Genomic DNA, 18,318 nt, shown 5'->3' on the forward strand with positions numbered 1-18,318 from the left:
TCCAATTTTTTTTATTATTTCTAGCTTTTATTCTGGAATAATGGCTTTTCTCATTACTTACACTACTGTTATTATGAGCAATGTTTATCCTGCTTAATATTCGCATTTCCATGTATTGACAGCTCTCAAAGTTTATTTTTCATAATATATTCAGACATGTAGCAAGCAGTGTTTTGTTGTGGAGGGGGTGTGAGGGTAGGACAAGGATGGTGTACTTGGGTTTTTGTTGTTACTGAGGTTGTGTTTTTTTCCTTTTAATTCCTAATTTTGATTGTGATTAGTACATTGAGTGAAGTACAGGAAATATCTGTTCAAACTCTGGAGTATTATTCCTTGCATTGTTGTCTTTGCTATTTTAGGAAGGAATTTGTTGTTGTTTTTTCTCTAAGTGAAACTGCAGGAAAGAAGTGGATTTTTTTAGTAGTAATGGTATTGGAGATTTAAATATCTCTAGGGGAACAATGGACACACACATTACAGAAAGAAAGAAATCATTTTTATATCAGCCAAACCAGAAGTTACGCTCTTAAACATTGATGGAGCGTGTATACAAAATTGCAAGTCATTTGTAAGAATCCTTAAGCAGTTTCTCCTGTTTCTTTCTCTCTACTTTTTTACCTGCTAAGGATATCAGCCCTTGGACCACTGAAGAGCCACAAGCAGCTTTCTATTACGGATTGTGTAGCTGCAAGACCATTTTTATTCTTTTTGCTTGTTTCCCCACCCTTGCTCAGGGAGCCTCTATTCCTAAGAGTATTATTAACATTGAACATTTATTCTTTTTGCTGAAGCTGCATTGAGGGGTGTGGGTTGTTTATTTAATCTTTAAAAATAGTGACCAGCTAGTTATTTTAAATTTTGTCGTGGTAAAAGAGGAAATGGCAGCAGCATCTGGCTGTCTTTTATGAAAGTCTGATTCAGGGTGGACGCTGTTGGGTTTAGGAACTCCTTTTTCCTCCTCTGATGGCTTTATCCTCTTCCTTTGCCTCTTCCCCTGGCAACCCATCCCTTCAGTCACTCTTTCACCAGACCCATTCCCTCTTCAACTACTAAGTTCCCCAGAGCTGCTCTCTGCATATAATCTCTTCATTTATAGTCTGTGCCCCTCCAAGCCTTTTAGGAGAAAATGCCCAAGAAAATTTCAATTTTTAGTGTTTCCTCCATAATATAAACTAAATCTTCAGTCTTCTTTATTCTTTATCACTTTTTTCATGGCTTTTGTATTTCTGTTTATTTGTTTGTTTGTTTGTTTATGTCTTTAATAGGTTCAAAGTGAGAAAAGCAGGTATGGGAAGTTGGAAAGGAGAATTAGTCTAGCAGGAACCTTTATGTAACTTTCTGATCTCCCTTCCCCAATTCCTTTCAGCACTCTCTTTTTGGAATCCTCCTGTTTCTTCTGGAGGGTGATGTGTTCTTCCATCCCAAGATGAATCAAGTGCTTTTCCCGTAGAAACCTTTAAAAGTTAATGGAAGTTAGGTTGATAGTACTGCAGATCATTTACTTTGCAAGTATATATTATTGATTGGTTCTTAATCAGTAAATCCTGTTAGCCTGGATACCCTCATCCTCCCTTCCTTCCATTCTCCTTTCCTCTTAAACTCCAGCTCTAAATTATTTGGACCATCAGCCTTTTCCCAAGGATTTCTGGACAAAAATCTCAAAACTGGAAGTCAGTGCCACTAAAAGTTCTGTTCTGTCTCCCTGGCCCCTCAGCAGTTCCTGGCTCACTCTCTTTAGTTAACTCCCTCTGGCGTTAGAGTAGCAGATGTCATTAAGTGCTTCCTCTGTGCTAGGAACTAAGAACTTTGCATGTATTACCTCTTTAATCCTCATAACAATGTGTAGGTTCTATTATCTTTGTTTTACAGTTGAAGAAATTGAGGCTCAGAGAGGGTAACTTTTTCAGACACAACTCCGAGCTCTGTATCAACTTCAGAGCATGTCCCTGCCAACCTTCTAGTGGCAACTCAGTGTCTACTAAAACTCTCTCTTCCAGCTCTTTGGTTCCTCTCAGCAAAGAGCCTTAGAGAGGCAGAATTGAGAGTGGTTCAGAGCTTGGACCCTAGAGTCAGACCATCTGATTTGAAGCAGGCTCTCTCAAGTACTGCCTGCTTGTGCATATGACTTCATTTCCCTGTGCCTTACTTTGGCACCTAAAAACTGGGACTATTAATAATACCACCTCATGGGGTTGTTTTGAAGATTGAGTTAATACATATGAGTGTTTTGATGAATGAGCATCTGGCATGAGCTAAGTACTAAATGAAAAGTGGTGGGAAAGTGGACCAAAAACCTTTACTCTGACTCCTACACAGAAAGAAATTTAGAGGTCATCAGACCACAGCGCTTGGTCTTCTGCCCTGCCCCCAGCGTTCCCTCAACAACTCTGCTTACTTACTCACCCTTATCTCCTTTGTCAGAGAAAGAGGTACCATTAAAGTCCTACAGTGCTTCCAGTCTTGTATGCCTCTTGACAGGCGCAGAAAAGGATATTTGTTCAATACAGTGGGATAAAAATGGTGTTTGCCTCCTTGAGGTGACAGCCCCAGAGCTTCCAGCTTCCTCTGAGCTCTACCAGGCAGCCCAAGGGCTGAGGATAAAGGTTTACACAGCCCGGAAGCAGTCACAGATGAAGGCCACAGAACCACATTCCCAACATAAGTTGACCCAGGAGATACCCCTGCCCCCTGCTCTGGATCTTATTCCTTCTGATCTTTTCAGGAGCTTCAGTCCTTATCAGTTCCCTTGTTCCTCGGCTATGTTTGATCATGTTACTCTCCTACTTAGAGCCCTTCAAAGGCTTTCTCTTTTACTTATAATAAAATCCCAAATCCTTCCCGTGGTCTCCAGGGCCCTGCAGGGTCTGGACTCCTGCTGCCTCCCAGCCTCATCTCAGCCTGCTGGCTGCACTTGCTCTCAGCTGCACTCCTGCCCACACCCATCCCCCTCAGGGTCTTCACTGGGAGGGGCCCATTACCCCTGCCCCTAGCTCCTGTTTCATTTTCAAAATACTTCAGTGTCTTCATTTTTTTTTTTTTTAATAAAGATCTCAGCTTAAATGTCGCCTCCCCAGAGCAGCCCTCCCCAGCTGCCCAGACTAGGTCAGGTCGAGGGTTTGTGCTGAGCAGTGTGCCTGTCAGAGTCTCTGTCAGAGCTCTCTCAGCCCCTGGACAACCTCTGCATGGCCCTTATGAAACTTGTAATTAAGTTATTCATTAGATAATTGTTTTGGGATGTCTCTCTCTGCTGGAAGAGACTGTAATATACTTCATGACCATGACTATAAATTTTGGGACCACATCCCCATCCTCTTCTGTTCTCTGCCTCTAAAGCAAGTTTTTAGTATTTGTTGGTTGAATCAGTGTTTCACCCTCAGTCTAATAGCTCTTTCTCTAGAAATCATATATAAATGTGTCCATCTTCAAGAAAAAAAATACTCACTCTCTTTGACTCTGTGCACCGTGTTTCGTTCACTTTATAATAAAACATATTGAAAGAAAAAACGCTGTTACTCTCACTTCATTGCTTCCCCACCCTTTAGTACTCTACATAATCTGTCTTCTTCCTTCACTGTTCTCTTAAAATTGTTCTTAACTGGGCTGCTGGTGATCTGGCTGCCAAATCTAGCAGGTGTTTTTCAATTCTGATTTTGCGTTTGTGACAGTCTGTATTTTTCACTGTATCCTTCTCCCTTTCCCTGCCCCTCTTCTCTCTGTGTTCCCCCCATTCCCTCTGGTCTCCTTACTGTGTCCCGGTAGCATCTCTTTTTCCTCTGCCCATTTTTTAAATGTTAGCTTTCTCCAGGATTCCTTTTCTGGCCTTCCTCTGTTCTCACACTGCATTCCCTCTGCTGATGTCATTCACACCCAAGCTTTCAGCTACCACCTCCTACACTGATAATGAGAATGTATCTATCTTTCCCAGAGCTCATCTATCCTACTGCCTACTGGATACCTTCCCTTGGTTTCAACTTGCCACACGTAGCAGTGCTAGGCAGGCGGTATTCATCAAACATTGACCAAAAACAGCCTTAGAGCTCATTCATACAGTTTCGGAAACAGGCCCAGAGAAGTACAGTGGCTTGCCCAGGATCAGAGAGCTAATTTGGAGCAAAACAGGGAGGAAAACATGCCTCCTGACAACCGGAATCTTAGATCAAACAAGCTGCTAATTTTGTGATCCACATACCACAGGAGTGGCAATTTTCTCTCTACTTGTATTTTTCCCTGTGCATCTTTGGTTTCCAGAGCAGTGTGAATTGGCTACCACCAAAATTCTTCTGTTTAAAAATGTTCACTTGATTTCTGTATTTGCAAGAGTATGTACTTAGATTTTTGATCAGTTGTTAGTTTTATCTGTGCCATTGATAAAGAATGCCAGTCCCATGCACTGTTTAATTTAGATTCAGTAAATGGTATAGATATTATTACGAATTGCCTGGTTTTTAAAAATTATTCTGGTGGATGCAAGAATAAAAGCAGAGTACTTGAATATACCTAGCTGTTCTTCTAAGGAACTGTTCTCTAATTTACTGAGGAAACTTAAAGATAAAAGGTAAAAGAAGAAGCCATAAAGAAAATTACATTTCTTTTCCTGATGTTTTTTCCCTAGGAGGTTTTTTTCCCCTAGGCATTTGCAGTTTTAGCCCTAAATTGAAATTACAATATCCACAGTCAGGTGCATGTAATCCTGTTTTGTGCATAATGGCACTGTTTTATTTACATACATTTACATATATATTCATTTGAATTAATCTCTGTTCGTTTCTGGTTTAGATATTTGTACCACCTCTGATGTCAGTTTTCCTTCCTTAGACTTTTAGCATCCAAAGGCACTAGTAACTTTGTTGGCTCCTACTGCTAAGAGCCTAGCACCTTGGTGTGTCTTTAGAGACACTTAATATGCTCCTCCTTAAAAAAAAATTTTTTTTAAGTATTTTTAAGATAATCTACCACAGAATTTTCTGAATAACCCTTTTAAGGATAAAGTTGATGTTAGGACTTAAGGGTGGGGCTGGGGCTGGTGTGGCGTGTGCTGTGTGCCAGGGACTTCTGCGTGCATTCTCTCATTCAAGACTCATCATAACCACTCAAGGTAGGAGTTATTCCAGTTTTGCCTATTATGAAACTAAGGCACAGTTGTTCAGTAGCTTGTCAAGGAGCCAGTAAATGGCAGACTCAGAGTCCAGACCCAGGTCCAGGTCTGCCTCATGCTAGACCCTGTGCTTTTTCTGCCGGCTGAGCCATCTCAGGGGTTCCCCATTCTGGTTAAACATTCATGCCATTTGTACAGCAAATTTCTTATTTGCAGACAGTTTTTCTGTTGGACAAATGAACATACCTTTTACACTAGATGGATTAATTTCGCCAGCTGCCTGGTGATGTAGCTAGACTTGAGTTCAGTTTCTCGGTGTGTTTCAAGTGTTGTACTCTGTTGTTCTTTATTTGTTTGAACTTGCTTAATGCCTTTGGTGAAATACCATCTGTAAGAAGTCATATATATTTGACCTAGAAAACAGACCAGTGCAGCCAAAACAATTCTATGATTTGAGTTTTGGGAGAAGCAATCTGGGCTTATTCTCAACTTCTTGATGTGGAAAATGTCTAGTTATTGTCCTAAATGAGGTGAGAGGACATCTACTGAGAATGGAAATTTGAATGTTCTAAAGTTAAAGTCCCTTAAAAATCTTTTGTAAAATTAGCAAAGTTGGGGTACAAGAAGAGAAGACTATAGCTTTTATAGGCTGCCAGATGAAGACTTAGAATCACTGATTTTTTTCCAAAAGAGAAAAAACTAGGTAAAATTCTCATCTTTCACCAGATTGAAGTATTTTAACAGAGGTTTATTTGTAGCTAAACTGTGAAAATATTGTATCTTTTCACCCCTCTTTCAACATAAGATTAGTCTACCTATGTATAGAAAGAAACTTCAGAGAGTTTTTTTTTTTAAATAATTCAAGGTTGCAAATTCTTTGGAGTCCCCTTGGCCACTTTTAGTTCAGATATGGCAAGAAAAGTAAGTAGGGCAAAAACAAAGACCAAAACACCCTGTATCTGGTTTAAAGGATAAGCCCATTGTTTTCTGTGACTATGAGCCTTTATTTTGTGTTTTTGTGAGCCTTTATGTATCACCTCTGGAAGGAGGAAGTTTAGGGGATGGGTGGTTGGTACATATAATTCATTGAATTAAATTATCATTGTAAGGAGAACGTGATAAAATTTAGTAATAGAAAATCTTCTTTGTCTTCTAGCCAGTGTCTCCTGGATATGATCCAAATCCTTTGCCTTTTTCAGTTTTGCTAAGATTAACTTCATTCACATTCGCAGCTGTATTTTGGCTCTTTCTTTCTATGTGTCTGTTTACATCCCTAAAGTATAAATAGCCACAATCCTGCTCCCCATCTCCAGCCATAGCCAACATGTACCACCTTCCCGGTCTAAGATTTACATGTCAAGGATAGATTAGGTTTTAGATTCAGGTATAGATTTGAAGGTGATGACTCTAGGACTTTTTCTTCTCAGTCCTTCGTTTCTTTTCCTCTTAATTACTCTTTAACAAAACAGAAAGGCTACATGCTCCCTTAGCGGAATATTTAGTAATGATGTGAGGTAACTTCTTGCTGACTGGTTTTTCACTGCACTTGGGCAGTTTCTACAGTTGACTATCTCATTTTAAAAATGATTAAAAGGGACAGTTCACCCAGAGCACTGTTGTGGGCGGGTGGTGGTGGTGTTTAATGCCTTCCGGAAAGCCATCTTTATTCTGGAGTGAGTTGTAATAATTGTTTATCCCATGTTGTTCATTTTACAAACAATAGGTTAATGTTATACTTTTATTTCACCTGATTTGGGGGCCACCTACAAATAAACAGTGGACAAAGAACAATAATAAAAGACCAGAGTCCCAGATTCTTATCTGTTCACGTCTCAGTTTCTTATTCTGTCATAAAGGTAGCGCCTTTTCTGTTTCTTGAAAAGAATTTGTTGGCAGATTAAAGGAAATGTCAGAATATTTTGAAAATTTAGAGTGGTGGCTGTGTTATATAGAGGCATTTAATGAAGAGAGAAGGAAATTGATGACCCATGAGATAAATATCAGCCCTAAACTTTAAGCTTCTGAGGATCCCCCCTTTGGCTGGGCCTGCAGGAGCAGCAGTAGGGCCAGCATCCTATCCTGTTCCTCGGAGATTCAATTTACAGCTTTCATATCTGCCTGTTGCTCCAAGCATGCCTCTCTCTTTCACAGCTGTGCATTTAAGAAACTATCTTCATCCTCAGTGTCTGTCTCTCTTGATGGTCCTCCTTCAAGACCCAACCCAGGAGTGATGTCTGTGAAGTCTTTCTAATCTTTCTGAAGCTGAATTTGGAGCTTCTCCCTGAAAATGAAAGTAGTTTAGTGTTTAAGAGGAGGGGTCCTGGAGCCAGGTCTGCTTGGGTTCGAATCCTGATCACAACACTTACTAGGTATGGCTGTGGGCAAGTTGCTTAACCTTCCTGTGCCTCAGTGTCTTCACCTATAGCATGGGGATGATGATGACATTACCTGGTAGGGCTGTTGTGAGGCTCTTTGAACAGAGACTGATACATAGTAAGCCCTTGATGAGTGTTGTCATTATTATTTATTCTTATTGAATGTTATAATTATTTTTATCCCCCATTATTTCCTTGGTACTTACATAGAACTTTGTACATAATCTCTAGGGTAGCACTTACCACTTTTATTTTAATTATTTGTTTAGACCTGGAACTTCTTTAAGACAGGAATACTATTTTATTCATATTTGCTTAACACTCTGTGTCACCCATTCGGCGCTCAAAAACGTTTTTTTGTGGCATCTTCCAAATCCCCTCAGCCATTGCCACCTCTGACTGAATAGATGTGACTTTGAGGCAGGGCTACAATGGCACATACGTTTTTATTTCCTTTGGAGCATAGTTTATGGTTGGAGCTGTAATCCTTGCTCTCTCTCCAACCACATCATATGTACATATGACTTGGTGACCCTCCAGAAATTCCCAAACCCTGTGTTTCTTTAGCACCTAACTGCTCAGGGTGCTGCAGGAGGTCATCTGTGAGAATTACTTCTCTCTGGGAGATAAGAATCATAAAGGAACTACCAAACATGGCCATGCCCATGCAGAACCAGTCAGCAGTGGAGGAAAACCAGTAAACCACTAAGTACATCATTAGGAGTTCATGTCATAGCTCTGATGTTAGAGAGAAAGGCCAGACCCAAGCCACATGTCACCACTCTGTACAGCTTTCTTTTCCCTGCCCAAGCAGAGAGCACATTTCCTTCTGGGCTCCACGCTGCACTTGGTGTGCATCTCTCCATGGCTCTTAATTGTGGAGTATTAGTAATGCTTGTTTGTTTTGTCTCCTCTCTTTGAATGTAGTTACCTGCCCCTGCCCCCACCCAGCCAGTAGGGTAGGCTTCAGTAGGCCTTCAGTAAATGTTTGTTGATATTGGAACTTTCGATAGCCCAGAGCTCACACTAAGTACTTTTAATCACAAATAAAAACTTTGCAAGGTAGATACTATTGTTCCCCATTTTGCAGACATGGAAACCAAGACTTAATCAAGAGGTGAAGTAAAACTTGTCTGGAGTCAGATAGCCAGGAAGTGGTAAGGCCATGCTCCAGGTGTGGCTGTGTCTAGCTCAAACTCAGGTTCAGAACCACAGCATGGTGCCACCCCACCAGTGTAGATATACCCTCCTCAAATGGATAACCATTTGTAGGACTATTTCTCCCATCATGGCTGACCTTTAAGAGGCTTGAGATGGCCGGCTCACACACCCCACCCTCCCAGCCCCTCTGTCCAGTCTGCTTGGAGATGATTTGTGGGCTCCCTGTGCCAAGCATCTTTCACTGATCCCAGGTGGTGGGGAGAGAAGCTGGGAATGTATCTCCTTTCTGCTCCGCCCACATATGTATCTTCTGAGAAGTCTTGTATTGGCTATTCACGGCTGTGGTACTGCTGAAGCTGCGAGACAGTCTTGGGCCCTGTGGGTGCCCGCCTGCTCAGGGCTTGTCTCTTGGGCCAGTATCGCATCAGGCCAGGTGCCTTCACACGTGCCAGGTGCTGCAGACCCCTAGAAGTGGCTACCCTTCTCCTTCAGAGTGTCCACCTAGGTGGGAAAATATGTTACCCTGGTGGGAGGGGAAGGCTAATCCTCCATGCATTTGTTTAGTTCTCAAAAAACTTGAACAACAGGTTTAACTTAGCTCTGTGCCATTTTAATGCAAATTTTATACAGGTATATAGTTACGCACTCCTTTTTGTTTTATATGCCAGATGGCAAAAAATCTGTGTGAGTAAGAATGCCTGTGGTGTGACTTAGTGTCTGTGAGCTCCCGAGGCTCCGTGCTCTCCCGGGAGGCCGGATCGCCAAGACAACCTTCTCCTTGAGCGCACCCTCCTCACGTTAAGTCAGCAGAACCGCCCAGCACACTCCAGACGTGATTCTTTAGTGCAGCAATTTGCAAACTTGCCTGATTTTTAAGACTCACTGGAAGGCATTTGTTAGAAATGCAGGTATCTGGGTCTTAATCCAGACTTAGTGAATCACAATCTTCATGGGAGGGGCCTGGGAATTTGCACAAGTTCCTTGGGTGATTCTTAAAAATTGGGCAAATTTAGGAAGCATTGCTTTAGTGTGGCAAAAGGTGCTTAACTACCAGTGGTGAGAATGACAAGCGCACAGGCAGTAGGAGGCAGTGACAGAAATCGGGGTAACAAATTCTGTTACGTGGAGTAACTGAATTCCTTCCGTCTGCTCTTGCTCTGGCTACGGGATTCATCGCTATCTGGGGACCTTCCTTCTGCTTTTAGTGCCCCCTGTTTATGTGCTATTCCTCTCTTGCTTCCGGCCACCTTTGAGGTCTAGTTGTCAAGTTTCAATAAACTTTTGGTTCACTAAATTTTCCTCCCTGGACCTTTCAGCTCCTGTCAATGTAAAGACCTCCTTTTCTCCCATTTCCAGTTTTCAAACCAAGTATGCTTGTCTTTGATTTATTGTTCTCTTATTGCCTCTGTTTTATCAGTTCATTCAGTCACTCATTCAACAAGTGTCTATTGTGCCAGGCTGTAGGCAGGCTACAGAGATGAACAAGACACAATCCCTGCCCTCAAGTGCACAGTCTAGTAGGGACACAGATGGGTAAACAAATAATTAAAATACCAGTGATGTGCTAAGTGCTGTCTAGAAGTGTGTGCAGAGTTGTAGGGGCATCAGGAGGAAGTGACTAACGAGTGTGGCAAACATCACAGAGGAGGTGGCTTTTGAGCAGGGTCTTGTACTCAGAGAAAAAGTAGGGGTCATTTGTAAGTTCTCTCACCATAGTCCTCACTTCTCTTTACCAGGTGTCTTCTCCTGGGTATCTTCAATGTCTTTGCTTGTTTATGGAACAAATGCTAATTGGCATGGCTGAATTAGACTCTGTTGATTGACCTTTTTCGAAACCTGAGATGGTCAGTAGTTGGTTAATGTCCAAGATACCAAGTCTAGCAGTTTGTCCCGCGGTCATTTACTGACAGTGAATCGTTGGCACTCTAAGCCCTGAAGAAAGCTTTTAAAGCTTTTCACTTTATCAAATGTGTTCTGAGCCAGCGGAGGGGGTCTTTGTGCCCTTCAGGGAGTGGGGTGTGTGTGTACTGGAGGCAGAGGAGCTTGTGAGTGGGGAGTGGAACAGGAGAATGCCTCATTGTTTCTTTTGCAATAGAAGACATGATTTCCTGTTTCTAAGGAAGGTTTCTGTGGTAGATTCCTGCATTTGTTAGTTTTACGCATTGTTAGAGATTACCAAAACTCTTCAGTTTGCTAATTTGACAAGGCTTGGGTTTCATTTCCAGAAATACACCATGGGTTTCTCTTGTTTCACTAGAAAAATACAGATGAAGGGCCATTGTAATTAAATTTGTACAGTCTAATAAGTAGTCATCATTGCAGTTTAAAAATGTTTATTGTTTCTTCAAATAATGGATGCTCATAGGAGAAAAATTAGAAAATACAGGCAAACAAAAATGAAAAAAGCTAAAACCAATCCATAATCTTGCAAGCTATAGGTAACCATTGTTAACATTTTGGTATATAAAAATCCATATTTTTCCTATGTGTACATGTATGTATAAAAATATTATTATTCCAGAAATTGAATATAGTGTGTAAACTGTTTAGTATCTTGCTTTTTTTCTGTTATATATACTGCAAGCATCTTATCACGTTAACAAATATACATCTACAGAATCATTCATTCTTAATGAAAAAAATCTTTATTGTTATTATTATACAAGTCATTCAGGCTTTTTATTCAATCAGACTCTGTTAAAGTATAACAGATGAAAATCCTCCATAATCTCGGTCCCCCAAGGATAAACATTTAGTGTATATCTATGTTTGTATCTATATCTGTTTATCTCCTTCTAGACTATTTTATGTATGCAACCAATCTATAACTATTTTTTAAACAACATTAGACCCTATTTATACTTGCTGTTCTGCAGCTTGCCTTCTACCTTTATATGTTGCACACAGCTTTCTTTGCCAGTACATTTGGAATACCTACACATTATGATGTGGGTCAGGGTTTCTTGTCCTTAACATTGTTGACATTTTGGACCTGATAATTCTTTTTTTTTTTTTTTTTTTTTACATTTTTTATTGGTTATAGTCATTTTACAATGTTGTGTCAAATTCCAGTGTAGAGCACAATTTTTCAGTTATACATGAACATACGTATATTCATTGTCACATTTTTTCTTTTGCTGTGAGCTACCACAAGATCTTGTATATATTTCCCTGTGCTATACAGTATAATCTTATTTATCTATTCTACATTTTGAAATCCAAGTCTGTCCCTTCCCACCCCCCACCCCCTTGGCAACCACAAGTTTGTATTCTGTGTCTATGAGTCTGATTCTATTTTGTTTTTTGGGGGTTTTTTGTTTTTTTAGGATTCCACGTATGCTCAATCTCATATGGTATTTTTCTTTCTCTTTCTGGCTTACTTCACTTAGAATGACATTCTCCATTAACATCCATGTTGCTGCAAATGGCGTTATGTTGTCAGTTTTTATGGCTGAATAGTATTTCATTGTATAAATATACCACATCTTCTTTATCCAGTCACCTATTGATGGACATTTAGGCTGTGTCCATGTCTTGGCTATTGTAAATAGTTCTGCTATGAACATTGGGGTGCGGGTGTCATTTTGAAGTAGGGTTCCTTCTGGATACAAGCCCAGGAGTGGGATTCCCAGGTCATATGGTAAGTCTATTCCTAGTCTTTTGAGGAATCTCCATACTGTTTTCCACAGTGGCTTCACCAAACTGCATTCCCACCAGCAGTGTAGGTGGACTTGATAATTCTTTATCCTGGGCCTGTCCTGTGCATTGCAGGATGTTTAGCAGCATCCTGACCTCTATTACTTGGATGCCAGTAGCACCACTTACTCCAGTTGTGATAAAAATGTCTCCAGACATTGTCAGTTGCCTACTGAGGGGCAAATCACTCCTAGTTGAAAGCCACTGATACAGATAGTCTATAATGTAAGCATCTAGAGTCCTAGTTTTTTTTATTACAAAGAATAGGTCAGGGAATATTCTTAAATTTATTTTTGTGTACCTCTGTGTATTTTATCATTGAGCAAATTCCTAGAAGTGCAGTTGCTGAATCAAAATTTTGATAGGAATTGCCAAATGACTCCAGAGATTGTATCAATTTATTTTTCAAATATGTCCTGACGAGTCCAAACCTCTCTCTTTCTGAAGTTCTAGATCCATGTATCCATCCAACTGTTGATTGGACATCTCCTCTTGTGTGTCTCGTAGGTCTTTGCTAAGCTTAACTCTCGTCTTCTTCAACCCACCAAATATGCACTTCTTGCTGTATTTCTCTGTCAAAGAATATTTTGACCATCTGCCTGGTTGCTCACCCAAAAACCTTCTCCACACTACACTGAACTAGTCACCAAACCCTGTCCAGTCTTCCTCCCAAATGTCTCTCTTAATCCTCTCACTTCTTTTTAGTCCTTTCTATCTCTGTCTTTAAGTTAAGCTACTGCTGACTTGCCCAGGTCACCATAGTAGCACTGGGGCAAGGGCTAGTCTCTCTGGCTTCTGCAGTTGGTCCCATTCTCCTCAGGAAGAGGGAACTTGCTGCCCTATGTGACCTGTGAGTGTTAACTCCCCTGCTTAAGCCCTTCACTGAGCCCTGCTGCCTCTCCACCATCTGCTCCATCAGTCAGATGCTGAGACCAACACACCTGACCTTCATCACCCTTGATGTCAAATTTGTCATTCATCACCCATTATTTCAAATCTCTATATCCATCAAAATAGGCTCCCTCACCCCCGAACTTGACTATATAATAAGTAAATGTAAGTTTGAATATATAAATTACTTTTTATACTGCACTTTGACTTTGAAATAAAATTTTCTCTCAATAAAAAAAAAATTATTTGGGGGGAAACAGTGCTCTGTCATGTCACCTGACCACATATATTTATTCCTCCAGCTTTGAATTACTGTACCTTGAATGTTTTTTGTTCTGCATTTCCTGTCCCCTTTTATCCCTGCCCTCTACCCATCCATTTGCTACCCTTTCTTTAGGACCATGCATATTTCTTGACACTTTTTAGCCACACAGTTTCTTCTCTATCAATCAGTTTACCCTTATTGCATTTATTATATATGTACTTTTTGTGTGCTTCATGTATACTTTTTCACTTAATCTTCTGAAAAAGACATGCATGTATTTAAATAATACAAACCAGTGAACCAAGGGAAGAGGATGTGGGAATTCTGGCTCCAAGTTCCAGCATAGGTACTAGGGTGCAGGAGGGCCTTCCACATGTCCCATCCCAGTGCCTGAACCTTGACTTCACCCCTTAACCAGACTTTTGATTTGGTGTGGTTCTATACAGCAGTGTAATTGAATACCTCCCAAGTCAATTGCATTCATTTGGTCAAACAAACCTTGGAGAGAAGATCATTTGTCTCCCAGCCTTGCTGCATTCCATTGTGGTATATCTTAAATACCACGGAAACGAGGGGTGCCTAGGAACTCGGGAATCTCTGACATGGAATGTGGCATATTGCTCTGCTAGACTGGTATAGGGACAAGCCCTTCAATTTTCCACAAGACGTCAGCTCCAAGCCTGTGGGAAATCACACACAGCAAAATCCTTGGCAAAGAACTATACATTTTTTCCTTACTGTCTATGTGGTAATTCTGTAACACTCTAATTAATTTTATTTTTACAGTGAACAGCCACAGAGTAAGAATAATGCATAACCTATTTCTGTTCTTGCTATTTTAGGGGACATCACACAGAAGGGATATGAAAAGAAAAGGTCAAAACTCCTGTCTCCATACATGCCGCAGACACAAGGTAAGCAAAGGAGAAGCAGTTTAAACCTTTTCATTATTTTTGCACCGAAGAATTCTGTCTTACAGGAGATCCATCTTTTTGTTGGTTCCTGTTTTTTTTCCCTCCCTTCCTCACCAGGGGAGAGGAAAAAAAGAAGAAAAGAAAGGAGGAAATGAATCTTAATTGAGCATCTGCTGTGTGGTAGGCACTTTTAAAATATCCAAGGTCCTCAAATCATTTACACAGAGCTTGGGTGATAGTGTGGCTAGTGTGGCTGTGCCTAGCTGAGATGATTCAATGGCAGAAAATTCCAGGTTATGGAAAAACTGCATCTTTTTTCTGTCTGAGCATGAAGTATGATGGAGAGGAGCAAGGGCAGCAAAGATAAGAACGAGGGACAGGATCAGTTAACTGCACGGCGACCCAGGGACTGGAGGACCTGAGAATTTGGGGGTAAGAACCCTAAGTAAACGTTTAAATTATTTCCCAGCCCGACTTACTCCTTCTGCAGAGAGATTGGCTTGTTCTTCATGTATCAGAAAGTCCTGAGTCACTTTTGTGCTTAATTCCAGAAGGGTTGCTGGAACCTTTGCCTCTAGGCAAGGCTGTTTCTAAGTCATCATATTTTTAAAGTTACTCAGAGTCCAGGATTTCCTTTGATAGCCTATTTCTGCTTTAATCACTTTTACTATAAGGAATTTTTTCTTTATTTGTAATCCCCCCCTGCAGTCAAAGTCCATTTCCACAGCATGTTTTTTGTGGAACTAATTGCTTTTATTTCTGGTTTATAAATCCCCAAGGACTTTGGATCCCCCACGGCTCTAATATCAAGCCTTGCACAGGATATATAGTCTGTAAATATTTATTGAGTGAATAAGTAAGTGAATAATGGTGGGATACCAGTAGATTTCACTGAAGTCCTTGTTTTAGTTCCTGCATTATTCTTAGAAATTCCTGCCTACAAAAACTAGTAGGTCAATGCAGTGACAGCCAGTTTAAAATATCTTAATGAGCAGATGGGTGTAGAAATGAATTGAGGGGAAAGAGGTAGAAATCAGGCCAGTGACAGCTAATGGAAAGCCAGCTTTTGCTGAGCAAGGCATGACAGAGAAGGGGAGCCCTCTGATTGGCTGCTTAATTATGGATCTGGCCCATGCCTCTGTAGGCCCAGAGATTTACTATAGTCACTTTATGCAAAAGCAGTCAGGTCCTGAGAAAATAACTCCTTAAGGAACATAACTATAAGAAGGATCATGGTCTGTCTATTACCTGTAGTCAGGCTACCTAGAAACCAAATCGTGTTCAAAAACCAGTTTATCAGTTTACTGTGAGAAACAACTGAGACATCCTCAAGTCGGTATAGTCAGCACATTCCCGCCCCAGGGACAGACCTCCGTGGGGAGCCAGATCACAAATCCAAGATTGCTTAGCGAGCATGAATTTGAACATTTAATTGCAGCAAGCCAAGAGAATGCGGCTTAGATCTCACAGTAGGGATGGACTTGCATGTGACCCCGTGGGGGAAATCGAAGACGTTTGATGGCTTCCTGCTCTCAGACTTCACACTCGCCATGTCTGTGTCCCTCATGTGTACCTCCTTGCTTGTGGTGGAAAAGGTGCTCTGTCCCTCCTAGCAGAGGTCAGTCCTTCCACCTATGTTTTGGATCCCATCCTCTCCTCCCCTTTCAGAAACCTCATACTATCTTATCACCATGGATAGCAATTCTAAATGCTCTAAGTAATAAAATCTCCTGTGGAGGCAGACAGCGGCGTTGCCCCCTCCAGATGCCATTGCTGTCAGCTCTCCATCTCTCTTGTACAATCACTCTCCCTCTCAACCAGATTCCTCCCCTGGCAGTTCATCCTGCCTGTTACTCTCACCCACTTCCATCTCTGCCCTGTCTGTCTCCACTTTCTGAACAAACTGCTCAGAACTGTCCAAACTTACTACCCCTGTTTTCTCAATTCCTGCTCACTTCTCAGCCCTTTCCAGTCCCTTCTGAAGCTGTCATAAATGCTAGTAGTATTTGCCACCCTACCTCTTGAAACAGTCTCCTCAGTTTCTTACTCCCCTCTTCATGTTGCTCCTAGTCATCTTTGCAGGTTTCTCCTCCTCTGTTAAATGTTGGAATTCTCAAGGCAGGGCCCTAAGAAGCCCTCTTGACATCTCACTTTCCATCAGTGGTTTTCAAATCTTAGTCTATATCAGAATCACTGGAGGCCTTGTTAATATACAGATTGCAGGGCCCCAGTCTCAGGGTTTCTGATTCAAGAAGTTCAGGTTGGGGTCTGAGAATTTGCATTTCTGTCAAGTTCCCAGGTAATGCTTGAGATTGCTGGTACCAGGAACCATGCTCTGTCTCCCTAGAGCTTTTCAGCCATATCTGTGGCTTTAATTATTATTTAAATACAGGTAACTCCCAAAAAAGTGTCTTCAACCCACATCTCTCCTGAATTCCTGATCATAGATCCAACTGGATACTTAACATCTCCATTTATATCCTAAAGGAACTTTCATCTCAGCATATCCAAGCATATTCATTAAAGTTACGACTTCTGCACACCACCCCTACCACCCAGTACCAACGCCTCCCTACGCATATACACTCACACAAAAAGCACAAATGACACCCAGCATGCCCCATGCTCCTCCTCTAGCTTTCCCCTTCTGGGTGAATGGAACTCATATCCATAAGCTCAACAAGTTAGAGACTTAAAAGTTGTCACAGCATCTCTTTCATTCTCCATCTCTTATCTGTCACCAAGTTCTATCTGATTTGTTTCTTCATGAGCCAGTTTTGGTAAGTTTAATTTTCCTAGGAAATTATCTATTTTGTATAAGTTTTCAAAATTTTTGTTAATGATATTCACTGTATTCTTTTTATTTTTAAAGCCTTTGCTTTGTCTATTTTTTTTTTTTTACTTTTATCTTTTCTCTTTTTCCTCTTGTTCACTCTTCCCAGAAGTGTGTCTTTTGAAAGAACAAGCTTTTGATTTTCTTAATCTTTTTTTTCGTGTCTTTATTTTCTGATTTATCCTTTTTGGCTCCTAAATATACTTCCTTCCTTGCGCTCTTTTTATTTACTGTTTTGTACTTTTTCTAAATTTTCATTTTCTGAGTTGTATGCTAGGTTTTCTGTCTTCTTTACTAACATAAGTATTTCTCAGTTTGACTGTGGTCAGAGAACATGTCTGTTCAAAATCAAGTTACAATTAGACATCTTAATTCTCCTCCCAAACAACACAAGGACTTTTAAGATCAAATGCTTTAATGTTGACTCCCATCCCTCCCATTGTACATGTTGGTACCACCTTGTCTCCATACCCCTCAATTATCAGTTATTATTATTATGATGTAGTTAATAGTGGTTAATATGTTTCTTTGTTCACTGTTCCTTTGTGCATCTCACTCCTTCCTCTCAGTTCAATTTTCTTCTTCCTAAAGTTCATTCTACAGTATTTACGTATTTTAGTGAGGGTTTCTTAGTGGTAAAACTTTTCTCAATTTGTATTTATCACTTTCTTTGCCCACCTTTGTTCTTGAATTTATTCATGTCTTTCCTAGAAATGGATTGGTTGTAGCACTGTGTAATCTATATTATATAGGTTCTATAGCAGAAGAAGAGATTACCCCTTGACGTATTTACCCAATATACCTCTAGATTTTGAAGAAGGCATTTAGTTTTTTTTTAATGGCATTGGAATGCAGATTTTAAGCTTGATAAATTATATTAATTCTTGATATAGAATTAAATGAAATGTAAGTCATTTTAACACTTTTAGTAGAAGTTTCTTACTTGTTACTTCTAGGGGGATTCAGCCTCTTCCAAACTCTTTCTATTACTTTGTTAGATTTTATTCCCTCCAGTTGTGAGGCACTTCATTTTAAGGGTGGCTCCTTGAGTGTAGTATATAAAAGTAACACTCCACTAATCTCTTTAG

At 40.5% G+C, this 18,318-nt stretch overlaps 1 protein-coding gene across 3 annotated transcripts in view; it reads left to right on the top strand.

Moving 5' to 3' along the window:
• Positions 1-18,318, top strand: part of DIP2B (disco interacting protein 2 homolog B) — a 194,891-nt gene that overhangs the window by 79,963 nt on the left and 96,610 nt on the right. For all 3 annotated transcript variants that reach the window (XM_031462583.2, XM_031462586.2, XM_031462584.2), the window contains exon 2: positions 14,326-14,397. In XM_031462583.2, the coding sequence (XP_031318443.2) occupies positions 14,326-14,397 (72 nt within the window). The remainder of the gene's footprint in view (positions 1-14,325; positions 14,398-18,318) is intronic.

Source organism: Camelus dromedarius, chromosome 11, assembly GCF_036321535.1.
Source record: "Camelus dromedarius isolate mCamDro1 chromosome 11, mCamDro1.pat, whole genome shotgun sequence".
Lineage (NCBI taxonomy): Eukaryota > Metazoa > Chordata > Mammalia > Artiodactyla > Camelidae > Camelus > Camelus dromedarius.